At 40.4% G+C, this 17,608-nt stretch overlaps 1 protein-coding gene across 1 annotated transcript in view; it reads right to left on the bottom strand.

The window, feature by feature from the left end:
• Positions 1-17,608, bottom strand: part of ATP13A5 (ATPase 13A5) — a 105,848-nt gene that overhangs the window by 40,871 nt on the left and 47,369 nt on the right. Inside the window, exons 12-17 of the mRNA XM_069472773.1 lie at positions 16,204-16,392; positions 12,371-12,432; positions 10,150-10,300; positions 6,996-7,079; positions 6,176-6,332; positions 3,713-3,830 (exon numbers count right to left, since the gene is read on the bottom strand). Of these exons, the coding sequence (XP_069328874.1) occupies positions 3,713-3,830; positions 6,176-6,332; positions 6,996-7,079; positions 10,150-10,300; positions 12,371-12,432; positions 16,204-16,392 (761 nt within the window). The remainder of the gene's footprint in view (positions 1-3,712; positions 3,831-6,175; positions 6,333-6,995; positions 7,080-10,149; positions 10,301-12,370; positions 12,433-16,203; positions 16,393-17,608) is intronic.

The following is a 17,608-nucleotide window of genomic DNA, read 5'->3' as shown; positions in this document are numbered from 1 at the left end:
CCATTTCCTCCTCTCCCTAGCTCTTGGTAACCACCACTCTATTCTCTACTTCTATGAGTCTGACTATTTTAGATACTTCATATAAGTGGAATCATACAGCACTTGTTCTTCTGTGACTGGATTATTTCCACTTAGCATATGTCCTGCAGGTTCATCCATATTGTCTCATAGGACAGGATTTCCTTCTTTTTAAAGGCCAACTAATATTCCACTCTGTTTATATACCACATTTTCTTTATCCGTTGATGAACATTGAGGTTGTTTGCATATCTTGGCTATTGTGAATAGTGCTGCATGAACAGGGGAGTGCAGAAAACTCTTTGAGATCCCAATTTCAACTCTTTTGGATAAATACCCTGAAGTAGGATTGTGAGATTACTAGATCATACGGTCATTCCATTCTTAATTTTTAGAAGCAACTCCACACTGTTTTCCATAGTAATTGTACCATTTTACTTTCCTATCAACAGTGTACAAGGGTTTCAGTTTCTCTATATCCTCATCAACACTCGTTTTCTTTTGGTTTTTTTTTAGAATAACTATCCTAATAGGTGGGAGGTGATCTCATTGTGGTTTTGATTTGCATTTCCCTGATGATTAGTGAAGTTGAGTGCCTTTTCATATACCTATTGTTCATTTGCATGTCTTCTTTGGAGAAATGTCTGTTCAGGCCCTTTGCTCATTTATTATTGGGACATCTATTTATTTATTTGCTGTTGTGTTCCTTATACATTTCAGATATTAATCCCTTGTCAGATATATGGTTTGAAAATATTTTCTCCCATTTTATAAGTTGCTGCTTTACTCTGTTGATTGTTTTATTTGCTGTGCAGAGCTTTTTAGTTTAGTATCTACGTGCAAAAGAAAATGAAATTTAACTCTTATGACCCATACACAAAAATCAAATCAAAGTAAATTAAAGACATAAACATAAGACCTGAAACCATGAAACTCTTAGAGGAAAACATGGGTGAAAATCTTCTTGACATTGGTCTTGGCAATGATTTGTTGGATATGACACCAAAAGCACAGGCAATGAAAACAAAAATATACAAATGTTTTTTGTTTCTATTTTACTTAATTGCTTTTTGTCTCATTTACTGCTTCAGGCACTTTGGTCTCTTGTTTCTACAACATTCCCAGAAAAGCTTGTGTCAGGGCTTTGTACCGACTACCCCTATCCCCTGCAATGCTTTTCCCCTGGATAGCCATGCCTTGCTCTCTTAATTTACTCAGATCTTTTTTCAAATGTCACTACTTAGAGGACTTCTCTGATCACCCCATGCAAAATGGGATTCTCTGGTTTTTTAAAAAATTCTTTTAACCTGCTTTATTTCCCCCCTTAAGGCATTTAAGAACTACTAGTAAGACAATATTTTATAAATTTATTTTATTATATATTTTCCCTAATTAAGATGTAAGATTCATGAGGGCAAGAATTTTATTTTATTTACTTTTGAATGAATCCTCAGTTCTTTGAGTATCTAACACACAGTAAAGTTCAATAGAAATTTACTAAACCAGTGAAGGAGTGAATCTTGATGAAGTATGTCTTCTGGTTTTTTAATATCTTTTTTATTTCAATAGATTTAGGGGGTACGAGTGGGTTTTTGTTGTATGAATAAATTTTATAATGCTGAAGTCAGGGCTTTTAGTGTACCAATCAATAGTATACATTATACCTGATAGGTAATTTTTGATTCCTCACTCCCTCCCACTCTCCCCCATTCTGAGTCTCCGAAGTCTATTATACCACTCTGTATGACATGTATGCCCATTTTTTAGCTCCCGCTTATATATGAGTACATGTAGTATTTGTTTTTCCATTCCTGAGATACTTCACTTAGGATGATAGCCTCCAGTTCCATCCAAGTTGCTGCAAAAGACATTATTTCATTTTTTGTGGCTAAGTAATATTCCATGATGTGCGCGCACGCGCGCGCGTGTGTGTGTGTGTGTGTGTGTGTGTGTTTTCTTCACTCATCCATCACTGGGCACCTAGGTTGATTCCATATCTTTGCAAATGTAAATTGTGCTGCAATAAACATATGAGTGCATGTGTCTTCTTGATAAAATGACTTCATTTCTTTTGGGTAGATCCCCAGTAGTGGGATTGCTGGATCGAATGGTAGGTTTATTTAAAAGTTCTTTGAGGAATCTCCATATAGTTTTCCATAGAAGTTGTACTAATTTACATTAAACAATAGATGATGGTGCAAACAATGTGAAAACATACCCACCACACAGTGTTGGTGGGTATGTTTTCTGTTTTTTAGTTTGGGGTAATCTTTTCTAGGTCAAGAAACTCTTCTACTTCCCCTTTATTACCCCAAGTTTTTAGAAATTTTAAATTTTCCCAATTGGAAAACTTTTCTAAATATAATTTCATTTGATTCAAAGAAAAATCAAAACCCTATCTCTTTGTCCTCTTTGAAAATACTAACTAAATTCTCAAAAGCATTACCTGATATTCTCTGAGAAAATCTGGGATGGTTGGAAATCTAGCACATTTTATCCTTGTTTTCTTATTCTGTTATATTTGTAATAATCTTTATCTCACTAGTGGCTCTTAAATGAGAACAACACAGCTGCATTTGTATGTGGCCTCTGGGTGAGGGATGCTCTACTTCATCACTAGCTACATAAATCTTTTCTTCACACATGACCTTAACATTCATTATTCAAATTTGTGTTTGAAAAATTACAATATGCTGTGTGTCCTGGGCTTTATACTTGTTCAAGAATAGCTAACACCTGGAATGTTAAATATGAGAATGCCATTCATATATTTCAAACCAAGCTTTGTGATTCTGTTTTGAAGATTAAAATGTCATGGCTGAAAGGCTCCTTAGAGATCAGCCAATCCTACATTTTATAGATGGAGAAATAGGCACAGAGTAAGGATGGAGCAGTGATTACTAATTACCTTGGAGTCGATAGACTTGCATTGTAAATAATAATGTTAAACCAAGGATATCAGTATCTTACATGAAGTAGCTAACTGTATATAAATGAGGATCTTTCTATTAGCAACACAAATAAAACATGAATAATATATAGATTATATGTTATTCAATTTTCCACAGTATTTTCTACCCTTTTTAATAATTTTAAAATTACCTCTAACAACTGAAGAATATCAAAATAAAAAATAAACAATAATTTATAGATTACCCTCTAATGAGGACAATTTATCCCCTTCATTTAATTAAGAATACTGCATTTTATTTCTTAGAAGGAATTTAATTTGCACTCAATTTGTATTGAGCCCTGAAAAAACCCTTGTCTAAAGGATTCTGAAAACTTTTCCAAGTGCCAGCTGTCTCCTTCCCTCAACTCCTCTACACGTGAAACACCGAAGTTAGTCAGTCATATAAAGCTCCGAGGCTGAAGGAGAGTCAGTTGTTTCTGGTGGGATGAGAGCTGAAACAGTGCATGATACACTGCATGGCAGAGATAGCACAACAGCATCCGGGAGTCACAAGATCTCAACTGCCATCCTTTTTCTGTCACCAGCCAGCATTGTGACCCGAGCAAGTCCTACCCAGTCTCACCTACAACTGCCCCTCTCCAAATTAGTGAACGGGATGAGATTGATTCTCAATCTCCAAGAGTCTTCCTGATGATTTGAGATGTTCATCTGCCCATCTTGAGGGTGTACTCACTTCATGTATGCAGAGCCTGCCCTAGGGCTGACTTTTGGGTTCCTTACCTGGCCAGGCACTCTACTTCTAACAGGTTCCCCATATTCAAGACTTTATGGGCAAAGGCAATAACACGGAAGCCTTGCATTGTGTAATTCCTCATCTCCTGTGGGAAATTCCCGGGCACTGTCAGGAAAGAGGGAAGAGGTGAGTGTATGGTCATGTTGAAGACGGGCCAGCTCCTAAACAAGACTCCAGGATGCAGTCCCAGTACCTTGCCCTACCCTTCACACCATAAAAGTGCTTTAACAGAAAACTTGCAGGTTCAGTCAAAAGGCACAGACAACTTCATCGGTGTACTCCTATTACTTTTATGGAAAAGAATGCCAGAGATATGCTGGTCCCCAACTGTGCTATGAACTGAATGTGTCCACCCAAAATTCACATATTGAAGAATAATTCTTCATGTGATAGTATTTGGATGTGAGACTTTTGGGGGAGGTGATTAGGTCATGAGGATGGAGCCCTCATGAATAAGATTAAAGCCCTAAGAGGGTATAAGAGATGATCTTTTTTTCTACTGTGTGAAGATACAGCAAAAAGGTGGCCATCTGCAAACCAGAAAGCCCTCTCCAGGAATGGAATTGGCCAGCACCTTGGTCTTGGACTTTCAACCCTCTAGAACTGTGAGAAATAAATTTCAGTTATTTAAGCCATGCATGATATTTTCATATAATATTTGAGTTTATGATATTTTGTTATAATAGCCCAAGCTGACTAAGACAAACTGAGTGTCAGATACCCTGTCTGGATTCAGGAAGGACAGACCTCAGGACTATACGTACTTGGAAAAAAATGAAAGAAACAGCTGGTTTTCCAGATCAGGGGTTGACAAACTATGGTGCACAAGTCAAATCTGGCCCACTGCTTGTTTTTGTAAATAAAATTTTATTAGCAGAGAGTCATGCCCATTTATATGTTTATTATCCATGGCTGCTTTGGGGCATCAGTGGCAGGGTTGAGTAGTTAACAGATACTGTGTGGCCAACAAAGCCTAAAATGAGTACTATCTGGCTCTTTACAGAAAAGTTGCCAGCCCCTGCTTTAGGTGATAGATGACATAATGCCAATATTTGTATATTTTGGCATGGTAATCATAATTATGTTTATATATTATAAAACCTTTATGGCTTATAATGTACCTGTAAGAGTATTAGAAGGAAGCACAGCACAATGGGAAGTGTAGTGGCTTAGATGGCAAACCAAGTTCTAGTCTCCACTCTGCTCCCAACTAGCTCTCTGACCTAGTTAAGTCTTTCTTCTGCAGCTCAGTTTCTCATTTATAAAATGAGAAGGTTGCAGATCTCTATGTTCCCATTCATCTCAGACTTTCAGTAATTCTAAAATATTACTAAAGGTGGGGATCTAATTTCAAAAAAGCTTCTACTCTCCATTTCTTAAATACGGGGTGGGGAGATGGGGAAGACACTGAATATAGAATTAGCATATCTCAAAGATTGGATATTGGGACAATAGGAAGAATTGGAAGGGCTGCCAGGAAAATGAAAGGTGGCAAGTGACAGGCTCAAACCCTTACTGATAGAGCAGAGGCGATAGATACAAGTTTAAATGTCAAGAAGATGCTCACTTGAGTCCATGTAGCTGAAACAAAAGAAATACAGTATACGCTATAATCAGTGAAGGATGGAGTTAATGAGATCTATGAGGAAAACCAAAGTCAGAAGGAAAGGGGGCGCTTCTAAGGTTAAAAAAAAGACTCCAAATAGAGAGAGAAGTTAAGGCAATTATTTTCCAAATCTAGAATTCTGTGCAAAACTTGATGGCTATCAGCAATCATAAGGAGAATATAGATGAAAATCAGAAGAAAAAAGACCAATTTTATCCAAATGAACTCATTTGAATGCAACAATATTCTTATAAATCTGACTACTGCTTAGAGAGTGCATATGTTTATAAGACTTAAAAAACAACACAAATCAACTCAAAGTCTGGCCCAGAAAGATGAAATTGCTGCAAAAATGATCAATTACCTTGCTCTAATACCATCTAATTTACTCTCACCACTTTTATTACTAAGAGATTTATCTTTCCTATATTCTCATTGCATCAATCTGTCAGAGCCCCCATAGATGGAGCCAGCCCCCACAGAACAACCCTGTCTGCAGAATTTATCTAGTGTCCAGACCTCTCCCTTTGTTCCCCTCTGAATGCTCCTCATGTGTACTCCCTAGTTCTCTGATCCCTGTGCAGCTCCCTATTCTGGACTCACATTTTCTTCCCAGATGCCTCAGTGTGATTGTACTGGACCATAGGCAAATATTTACTCCCTGCCTCCCTGCCTTAAAATGATCACCCCTGCCTCATAAAATCTATTGGGTCCACCTTCTACCCACCCAGAAAATGACCAGCTCCACATTCATTGATTGTGGAGCTTTATGTGTCGCGTTTTTTTATGTGTTTGTTATTTTAAAATATTTTACCGCTTGAAAGAGAAAAATGACAGTTTGTACCTGTTTCCGATCTGCAGAACCTGGCCACCATCTCCGGGGCACCCTTCATGTAGACATGGAGGTGATCCTCCCCGGCCAGCTGAGCAATCACGGACATCCTCTGCAGGCTGGAGGAAAATGGAAACTGGTGCAAGATGGTGATGGCTTCCACGGGACTCTGCGAGTGCACCAACAAAAAGGAGACTAAAAAGCTTTTAGGTGATATTTAGCAGACACATACCAACAAAAAGGGCTGGCTCTGCAATGAGCTCAGTGACATCATGAAGTAGCATGTTTGTCACCACATTGATATTTTCCTGGCTCGCTTAAGGCAATTCCCTCAACAAGTTGTCTGGTTCTTCAAAGCCCTTGCCCTCAGCTGCCTGGAGAAATCCTAGTCACCTTCCAGGCCGAGCTCACAGGTCACCTCCTTTGTGGTGTTTCTCCATCCCAGCAACAGCATTCACTCCCACCTTTGGACTCACAAAGCTCTTTCTTCAGCCTTCATTATAGCATTTAGCACATTGTATTGCACCTATTTGCACCTATATTGATTTTTCTGCCAGTCTATGTTCCTCCAACACAGAGCCCAGCGTGTCTACTTTTGAAACCTCTTTATCTGCTAGCACCTAGCACAATGCTCTCACATACACAGGTACTTCAGTGAGTGTTTGTTGAATAAACCTAATGGAGGAATTCAAGGATGAAGGAATGAACAAACCAACTATGGAAACTGTTAGGCTAAGACAAAATAATAGGAATATAAAAATATGTGATAGTCAGAAAGTTTCACCAATATTAAAGGGGAAAGAGCTGTATGATTTAAAGAAGCAAATCATACCTGACTTGCTTTTGGTCCTGGTTTTATTATGTTTGAACCCGATATCCCAAATTTGCAGGAGTCTACACCATGACCTTCCATTTTCTGTTATAAAATGAAAACATTCATAAGATTCTATGGAGAAAAATAATAAGAAAGAAGTATCTCTCATTTATTTAACACTTTAATCTTTTCAAAGTCCTTTTCACATATTTTCTCTTCCAGGCCAATTACTTTAATACCATCACTGTCAAATTTCTGTTGTGTTGATTCATTTTAAGAATCTTATTATAGAATGTTAAAAAGCCAGAAATACTGTGAATACATTTTGAGAAGTAATTGATAGAAGAAGTGCTAGCTACAGGTCAATGGACCTTCCTTAATGGTTATGTCTAGGAATTGGAGGAGGATTATATGGAGATCTACTCTCCAATATTGCTGAGCACTATAGCTTGCAGACAAGATAGGATTGGGGCCTGAGGAAAACATGGGACAACTTCTTTACACTATATATATGCTACTAGACTAATTTAGATAACTAGAGAGTTAATATGTTAGCTGCTAGCAAATTAGAAAGCATATTTGAATATGGTTTGTATTCTTTGGATGTTATAAGAATTGAAGTTAATACTGTTGAGAAAACCAATATAAACCAATAGTAAAATATGGGAAAAACAGTCATATATATAAATACTAGAAATCAGAAAATAGGAGAGAGCATCTACTCACTTGCTTGTTTAACCTTGGGGACAACACTTCATTTCTCCAAATCACAGTTCCTTCTGAAAAATATTCTGACATTCTTTCTAGCACTAAAATTCCTAAGAATCTAAAAGGACACTTTCCCTCCACCTTATGTTTAGTGGAACATTCCTACCTACCAAAGAATATTTTTTTTATTTCAGCCTATTATGGGGGTACAAATGTTTAGGTTATGTATATTTCCCTTGCCCCCCCATCCCCCCTGAATCAGAGCTTCAAGCGTGCCCATCCCCTAGACAGTGCGCATCACACTCATTATGTATGTATACACATATCCCCTACCCCCCAACATCTGCCGGACACCCAATTAATGTTATTCCTAAATGTGCTCTTAGGTGATGATCAGTGAAACCAATTTGATGGTGAGTACACGTGGTGCTTATTTTTCCATTCTTGTGATACTTCAGTTAGTAGAATGGGTTCCAGCTCTATCCAGGAAAATACAAGAGGTACTAGATCACCCTTGTTTTTTGTGGCTGAGTAGTACTCCATGGTACACATATACCACATTTTATTAATCCACTCATGTATTGATGGGCACTTGGGGTTGTTTCCACATCTTTGCAATTGTGAATTGTACTGCTATAAACATTCAAGTGCCTTTTTTATAGAATGTCTTTTGTTCTTTTGGGTAGATGCCCAATAATGGGATTGCTGGATCAAATGGTAGGTCTACTTGTATCTGTTTAAGGTATCTCCATATTGCTTTCCATAGAGGTTGCACTAGTTTGCAGTCCCACCAGCAATGTATGAGTGTTCTTGTCTCTCCGCATCCATGCTAACACTTATTGTTTTGGGACTTTCTGATAAAGGCCATTCTCACTGGAGATAAGTGATATCTCACTGTGGTTTTGATTTGCATTTCCCTGATGATTAGAGATGTTGAGCATTTTTTCATATGTTTGTTCTACCAAAGAATATTTAACTAGAGATTGCTTCTGATCCAGCTTTAAACTCAGTGACTAATCTTGCATTTTTATGCTTTCTTTGGAATGGATGCAACTATTTTTACAAACAGTTCTTATAGAGCTAATACTAAAGATTTATGTTCCCAAGCAAGACCCCAACTTGTATGTTATTTGGAAAGATAGAACAACCCTCCTCTGCTGGAGAAGGAGACAAAGTTAGGACCAGGATCAAAGTCACTTATAAGAGGACCCTGTGCAATTCAACATTCTGTCAATTCCAATGATACCGGTAAGGACAGCACTCATAATAAGTACACTGATTCCTCTCCATTAAGATTCAGAAAACTGGTTAGAGTTTTGTCTTCGTGTCAAAAATTTTTCTGCAGCAAATGCCCTCATTTTAGCTTACTGACAGCAGAAATTTCCCTTTTTACCAGGTTTTCCCTTTTATTGATTTTGCCTCTGGAAAGCTAAAATTTTCCCATTACACATGTTTACATTAGCCTCTTCATGAGGCACACTTCATTCCCCTGCAATCATTTCTTTCCATTTTTTGGCAACTATGTTTAACTGCTGTCCTGTGTTTTATGTGTCGTTGTAAGTAGCTTTAGAACATTCTTTGGATGGCAGTAGAATGTAATTCATTAACCAGTTAAGTAATAAATACCCTCTACTGTTATCAAACCCATTTGAGTTCATTGTCTCCATGCTCACCACAAGTGTATGGATGAGACACTATTACCCCAAAAGTACAGATGAGGTCACAGACTCGGAGTCTCGTGCTGGATTTGTCAACACACAGCTACAGAGTGGTGGCTTGCAGAGGTCTTCCACTATGTCACAGCGGCCTCCAGGATGGGTTGTCATTCACACTCAGCCCGGAAAACTAGACCAGTTGGAATGAGGATCCTCCAATTTGGTGTCTAGACTTAAGCTGTACAATACAGTAGCTACCAGCCACTTGCAGCTATTTAAATTTAGATAACTTAAAATTAAATACAATTTAAAATTCAGTTTCTCCGTTGCATAGCCACGTTTCAAGTGCTCAGAAGCCACATACAGCTAGTGGCTACAATACCGGACAGCACTGCATTAGACAACTGTTTCTCTGAGAGTGTTTGGGAGAACGTTGGTTTTCTTAACATGTCACGTTATAGCCTGTCAATAAGGTTTTTCAGGTCGATAGGCTTGGTAAATGCTGCATATCATATTCCGTCTTGAATATTTATAAAGCACCACAGTATATTAAAGAAATCCTGCAATTGAGAAATCAATTGAACTTAGTTTAAACCACAATTTATTTGATCATGGGCCCCTATTTCATGTTGCACTCATTAACACAGTTCTTTGGAACAGAGGTTGGGAAAGTGTGGTAGGATCAGACCTTCATTTGCATATTATCATGAATCTTCTCTGGGTTTTAACCAAAGTTATAAAAGCTTCAGCACTCCTAGTAAGGATTCCTGCAGGTTCTACTCATTCAGTTATACAAATTATCACCTTACCCAGGCAGTGCCCTCAAACATTTTTAGGTCCAGAGGGTCTCCCTGGACGGTCCCATCGAGCAGGATCAGAGAGTGGCAGCTGGCCATGGCCGCACACAGCGGGCCCCACGGCAATGCCTTGCCCGAGGCAAAGCTGTGGACATCCTGGAAGCTGGTAGAGAACATAAGTTAGAGTCTTCGATAAAATCATTCTGCACACTCTGGCCTTTAAATCTTACTAAGGTAAGCTCCAAGCACGTAACCCTTATGCTCAAAACCCTTTCATGGCTCCGCATGCTCCACATAATAAAGTCCAAACTCCTTAGCCTGGTACTCAAGGTCCCGTCTGCTTCAGATCTACCTTACCTGACAGCTTCCACCCCTGTCGATGTCCTTTACGTCCTGGACTCTGGGCCCAGATTAAACTTCCTGCTATTTCTAAACTTGCCCAGGAACTTCCCTGCCCTCGAGCACCTGCTCACTTGGTTTCTTTATTTGGTTTCTTTATTTTTTAACTAGAGTATTCTGTCTACAGAGCGGTCTTTGTAAAACTCTTCTTTGAGTTAGACATGAATTCCTTTCTCAACAGAGTTTGCCACTGGCCAATAAATAAGATAATTTCAGAGGGCTTGGAAATAATTGTAGGGACTTTTGTCATGTTACCTGAAGACAGCCCATGTAATGTCAGTATTGTGGGAAGGTGTGTGAGCAGGAAACTCAGAGCTATACCTGCAAACTCTGTAGAGCTAGCCTTAAAAAGCCACAGACCCTAGGCAAGAAGTCTCCAGGCTAATTAGGTAGCAGGGATAGGAGAGATGCCTGCCTGCTGGCTCCAGACAAATTAAAGAATGCGTAGACTTGGAAGCATTTCTTACTATTCAGCCCTTTGGAGTTTGCTCCATTTCCTAAAACTACCTTGACATCCCACCTCTAAAGTCTATTTTCCTCTTTGATAGTATGGACTGGCATAGCTTACCTTCCTCTTCTCCTACCTTACAGCTGAATAGTGATTGTGTTTAGTTGTTTCTACTCTGCAAAAAGGTCCTGAATGCTGGGGGCAAGGGAGGAAGATGGAGGAGTGGAAACTGCCCACATCTTTTCCCCCTTTCACTTCTCTGACCATGGAGCCCCTGCCTATTTAGACAAAGGCCTGGCTGGGACATCTGAGCAGCCAGCAGCAGAGACACATGAACAGAGTTAGAGCCCAGGGAGTTCCTTGACCCCCAGCCCAGGGTATCTTCTGCTACATTACACTGCTTGTCTGCTGTTAAATTGTGCCTTGCTGCACCTGCCCCCATCATAGTCATGCAAAGCTCCTTCTATGAATGACAGCAGCCTCAGCCACTGTTGGAGCCAAAATGGAGTACCCAGAGATTAAAAGCAGAAGCCATCACCACTCAGACTGAGAACATAGGTCTTAACCCTGTAGAAAAGGAGCTCGGAGCGGGGGGGGGGGGGGGGGGGGTGGGGGGGGGGGGGGAAGGCTCCCTGCGGGGGCCTCCTTCCTGAGCTAACTGTTGCTCCTCTGTCTTGCTCTGTTCTGGGGTAGGCATCCATGTGACTGTCCTCTCCTCTCCCTAGTGCCAGCTTTTAGCCCATATCTGTGACATTTCTAGCCACACATCCTTCCAAACTTATCTCAAGTGCCAACTCCTCCAGGTGGCATTCCTTGACTCACTAAATTTCAAAATTAACTTCTGTCTGTACTCACCATATAAAAATCAGGACTGTGTGTTATCTCAAGCAATTTTTATTGCTTCTTCTCCATTCTGATATTTCTGCCTTAATAGCAACCATTTTCATGGCCTGTGTGGTACCTTGAAGGTGGGTGTATTTGCACCTTTTCATCCCAGTGGCCTGTGAGCTCCATGAGGGAGGAGACGGAGCACTTCTCTGCCAGATTCCCCACCACACCTGCCTGCACTGGCCACCCGGGAAGTCCTTGCAGTTTTTAATTAAGCATGGTCTTCATTTCACTATTTTTCCTCTGTTTTGTTAATTCAGTTCCTTAATTATCTACCTCCTTTTATTCTATTTCTCCTGTGGAGTTTGAAGATTCACTTTCCCTATCTAATTCTAAACTTAGGATTCATTTAATTAAACAAGTTAGAATAATTGGGAGCTGGTTCCAGCCAATTATTATATATATTTTATGTGGCATTCATCCTCTGACATCTGAAGGATAGATTTGAGTATCACCAAGGTAACCCTACCAATCACACAATCTATTTGAGAGACCTACCAGTTGTCAGCAGTAGGGACAGTCCCCCAGAGGTCCAGCCCATCCTCAGTGAGAGTGCCAGTCTGAATAAAAATTAGAATTGATATTAGCATAAGATTTAAACTTTTAATCATATCATGATTTAAACAAATCCAAGCTTCTAAGAAATTACAATAGATCCAGTTCTCTAAATCCCTTGTAACTAACAAATTTTAAATCGGAGAAGGGTACCTAAAAGAAATATTAAGCAGGTGATACATGATCCCCAAAAGACCATATTGATAATTAGGCAATTCTAGTTACTAACTATGATGACGAAATGCAAGTGCTTTGTTTGGTTTTGTTTGTTTATTGTTGTGACTGTTGCTGTTGTTAAATCGAAGAGTTTCAGTATAAGAACTAACTCGAGTCTGACTTTTTAGTTGGCACCTGCTGTCTTTCCAAAGCAGAGCTCAGAATTTTTTTCTTTCTTTGCAAGACTGTTTAGTTCACAGTTTGCCATCTGGTTCACAGTAATTTTCTAAAAATATGGGTGACACAGCGACTGTCCAGATTGATAATGAAATGTTGATAAAGGGCTTTGAGACTATAGAGAGAAGCTAAGTGCTAATAATAAATATTAATTAATGCCCATAAATGGGTTTTATTGTTAGATCAAGAGGAAATTGGTCGGCAGATTTGATTTGCTGTATTATGAGAGAGTATTTGTCAGATAATGTAACAAAGCAAAATGGAACTGAGTACAATGACAGCACTTTTAATTTCCTCATTGCTTCACAGTCGCTCATTAATTACAGACCCTGGTGTCTTGATGCAGTCGGCTAACAGCTTTAGGCCTACTTAACACCCAGAGTAAATGGAGTTGGCTACAGCTGCTTCAGCACTGCCAGGGTGGAGCTCAGCGGAATATCCTAATATCCTGTTTCAACACTGACATTCAGGTCTCTGACACTATTTTTTAAGGTCATCTCTGTATAAACATTGATTACTCTAGCTTTCTGTCAAACGGCATTGTCTATCATTACAGCACATCACATGAACATAATGCTTCACACGAAGTGCTTGCAATGCTTTCCATTTTTACAACGGGGTAAATAGGGGGGAGACAGGTTAGAGGTGAAATGAGCAGCCTGAGGTCGCAGTGGCTTACAGGTTGCAGAGGCAGAACCGGACTCCAAGGAGGCTTCCACCAGACTAGAAAGTGTTAAGTACATTCTGCAGGGCATGTGGAAAGACAAAGCCCGTTCTGGTTTCTGGATTAAAGAATTAACATATCTTTGTTTCGTTAATTTATTTGGACTTCACAGAGAGAGAGCTTACATGCCTGTGTGAGTTATTTCTTAGACAACAACTACTTTAGTAAAAAAGATCTATTTGCTTCATTTCTCCCCTGCATTTTATAAGAGCCCCAACTGCGTTTAGCTTCCAAATCTTCTTGAGTTGTTGCATTTCCAAAAGAGTTAGCAACTTAATTCAAACTGAAATGTTTTCCTGATGACTAGATTATGTTTTCAACCATCAATATTTTGAACATGAAAACAGAGATGATACCGCAACAAAACAGAAATGGGACCATGTTTTTTGTCTATGTGAAAATGACCCTTACACAATAAAACTAACCATAAATAGAGAGAAAACTAAATTACAGTTGAGGTTCTAAAGGGAATAAGATAGAAAAAGAAAACCTCTTAGCATACATACAAGTCCAGGCTTGAACTGAATTGAATAAAAAGAAAGAACCTGTTTTAGGGAACATATAATAAACCAACATCAACTAGAAATATACATGGGAACAAATGTATTCAGAAGCTCACTGATACATATCTTCTAAATGAAAAATAACACTAGTTGATGAAAATTCAGTTAATTGTGGAGTGGTTTACTCCAACATCATGTTGATAAGAGTTTTATAACGTGAAAGTTGAAAAGAAACTTGGAGATCACTGCAGTTCAATCTCCTTGTCTTAAAAAGTCATAGAAACTTAGTACCAAATTCAGGGTTAGATTTCTCATTTTGCCAATTTTCGACCAAGAGTTCTTTGCAACATGTTGTCATGCCATACAGAGTTTGGCCAACAATGCCTGGGCACAGTCCCTCAGACAGCCTAGCAGATGAGGACATGAAGATGCAGAGGAAGAAGTTTTGTACAGAAAGTAAAATGAATAGCCTCTGGAAAAAATTAATTTTAGGAACACACATATGAAATGAACATATTTTATAAATCTCCCTCCTATATTCCAGATACTAGTGAGGCCGCTGGGTAAGTAACAGGGACTCCTATCAGAAAACTTCCAGGGGTTGTTAACTGGCTCTGAATGTAAAATTAACCTATTGTTAAGTTAACCCTAGACTGGTTGCAATTCAGAACTTACTTTGCCAAACAAAACACAGAGAGAAAGAAAACTCAGATAATCTAAGAGATGGGCCACTTTCAACTGGGGTCCAAGACGGGTCAGGTCCACTCATGGGTGTGGCTCGAGTTTGTCCTCTACTGTGCATTCCTGTCTTCCTTGTCTAGGATGGTGAATGGTCTCTTCAGTTGTTCCCAGATGGCCTCCTTCCTCGTCCTAGCTCCCTTTCATCCCTTCTCACCAACTCCTCCTCCCCACCAGTGGAATAAATAAAACACCTATAAAAACGCCACTAGTGTTCTTAAAAAACAAGGACTCCCATTTTCCTTCAAGACAAGGCCTCGCTCCTTAGCTTTGCATGGGAGGCCCTTAACATTGGGCCCTCCCTCTCCAGCCAGCCCACATTCTAGCCACACTGCTTGTCCTCTGCTCCTGCGGTGTGGCAGGCCTCTCGCACTCCCGTGCTTCTGAACTGCTCGCCTCTGAGCCTGGGGCTTATTATGTCCAACAACCAAGGCTACAGCTCCAACGGGATATCCCATGTGTGGTAGGCAACCATGCCCCATGCTCTGCCTGTTCCTCTATTAAGCACATATCTCGTGGCATGATTGTCGTCGACACTCCCATTTTCCCTGCTTCATCAGCTAGATCTTGAGCTTCTCAAGAGCTGGGAACAACACATTAATGGGATTCTACCAGCACGGTTCACAGCATTGGCTCCCTGTCAATGTGGGTTAACCAAAAAATGGCAAAAGCCTTGATCAATTATTCAAAAACAAATGAACTGAAGACAGAGGGGCCACAGCAGGCCCATTGCACCACAGCAATTACACTGGTCTGTACAAGCTGAGGACAGGATCTGAACAGCAGGCAGCTGATGCTGCAGTCTCTCCAGGTCCCTCACAGGAGAACCACAAGGGTGGGGGTCTTGGGACCTGCCCCATAGCAGCAGTCCTCCCCATCTGGCCTAACTCCTCCTCTGCTGCCATTCTAGGTCCCTAAGCACAGAGATAGCCTAACCTGGAACGCTGATCCCTGGGAGAGCAACAGGGAAACAAGTGGCAGGAGTGACAAACATGGGGCACTGTCTACTCCCTTCCTTTCCTTAAGAGAAGCAGAGGAGGAGAAAAGAATATGTCCACTTATGCTCTGCACAAAGGAGTTCAGGGAACAGAAATGTTCCTCACATTTTTTTTTGCTGAAAAAGCTAGTTGGTCATAGAAATTCATATAGTAAGAGATTGTTTTAAAATAAAAAAGTCACAAAAACATTAATTTTGCAGGGAAAAAAATTCATGATGTGATGGCTAAGCCACTACCTTAGGAGTCAGCGAAGCTGGTTTCTAGAGTGTGGTCTCACACTAGCTCACCATGAGAACCTTTCTGGCCTCAGTGTTCTCACCTATAAAATGGAGGACCTGGACTAGACATTCTCTGAGGCCCTCCCCACCTCTACTGTGCCTTGAAATCATTAGCCTTCAACCTGGAAAGTTGGGATCGTACTTTGTCAAAGCACACGAGGTTTATTTGCCCACACATGTTAATTCTCTGTGGGGAGATACAGAAGATTTTCTTTTTCTTCAGCCTCTTCTGGGCATACACGATGCCTATGGTCAGGGCAGCCGGCAGCACAGGAGGGACAGTCAAGGTGAGGAGGACCAGGGTCATGGGCACGGTGTCTCTTAGAGGGACCTGAGGTGAGGAGGGACACATACATGGATTAGTCCAGCACAGCAGGTTGGCACCCTTCCTGACACCTTCCTCCTGCTGCACCACAGGGGCCCTAGAGACCTGGGCTCAGAATACTCATAGAGTCCGCTCTCTTGGTGGGGCTGAGTGTTCTCTTGGCTGTACCTATGGAACGAACACACTGTCTCCCACTGCAGAACAAACATCCCCACTGGAGACCTTTGACCCCTGCTCCAAGTCCACTCTGCCCTTTCCTGACTCTGTTTCTCTCCACTTAGCATTCCTTCTGCCCAGGCACCTATTCCTTCTCTGGTCCTCATACTTCCAGGCACTCTCTGGGCTCCCAGGGCACTGGGACTAGTCTTGGGTTATAACACTCACTCAGCAGCATGACTGTTGGTTTATAAATCTCTCTCCCCAACTAGCCTATAAACTCATTGAGTGCAGCAGCTGTGGCTTGTTCATCTTTGAAGTCATCTTTGAATCAATCTTACTCACCTCTAAATAGATACTGAGCCTAGCACGAGATCTGGCGCAGAGGAGGTGCTCAGCACACAGATTGAATGAACAGTGATCTGATAGAGACTAGGACCAAGATTCTGCTAAGATCTCAGCATATATTACTAGCTGTAGGAAAACCACTGTATAATTCGCCTGCCCTCACTAGATGCTGACTCTGGAGCAGGCACTGTGTTAGGCTAGGGACATTATTTAATTACTCCTCATAATGACCCTATGATGTAAACATTGTTATTTTCTCCATTTAACAGGTGAAGAAACAGAGGCTTAAAAAAATTAAATAACTTTCCAAAGGCTACATGATAGTTAGATGATGAGGATCTGAACTCTAGTCTGCCTGGTTCCAGAGTACAAACACATGACCAGTGTGTGACATTATCTCATGGAGTCAGGGTGCCTGGCAAGTCTACAGAGGAGGCTCACCCAGCTAAGGTCTGGGCCAAGATCAAATCACAGCATTGTTTGTTTTATTTCTCACGTGCTCTAGATATTAATGATTCTACCCTCTGCAACCTTGCCTATGTTTTTGTGAAATTAACCAACATTTTGGCCATAAATGATGTCATCTTTTGAGTATAAGAAACATAGAATTCAAGTTCAATAACAATGGCTTCTGGGCTCATCTTTTGCCCCATGTCAATTTATCACAAAATTCATCATTTCCTGCTTTTTCCTACCACAGACACAGAGGAGTTTTGAC

The sequence above is a fragment of the Eulemur rufifrons genome, chromosome 7 (assembly GCF_041146395.1).
Source record: "Eulemur rufifrons isolate Redbay chromosome 7, OSU_ERuf_1, whole genome shotgun sequence".
NCBI lineage: Eukaryota > Metazoa > Chordata > Mammalia > Primates > Lemuridae > Eulemur > Eulemur rufifrons.
Note: the sequence above shows the minus strand (reverse complement) of the source record. Positions and strands in the feature narration are given on the sequence as shown.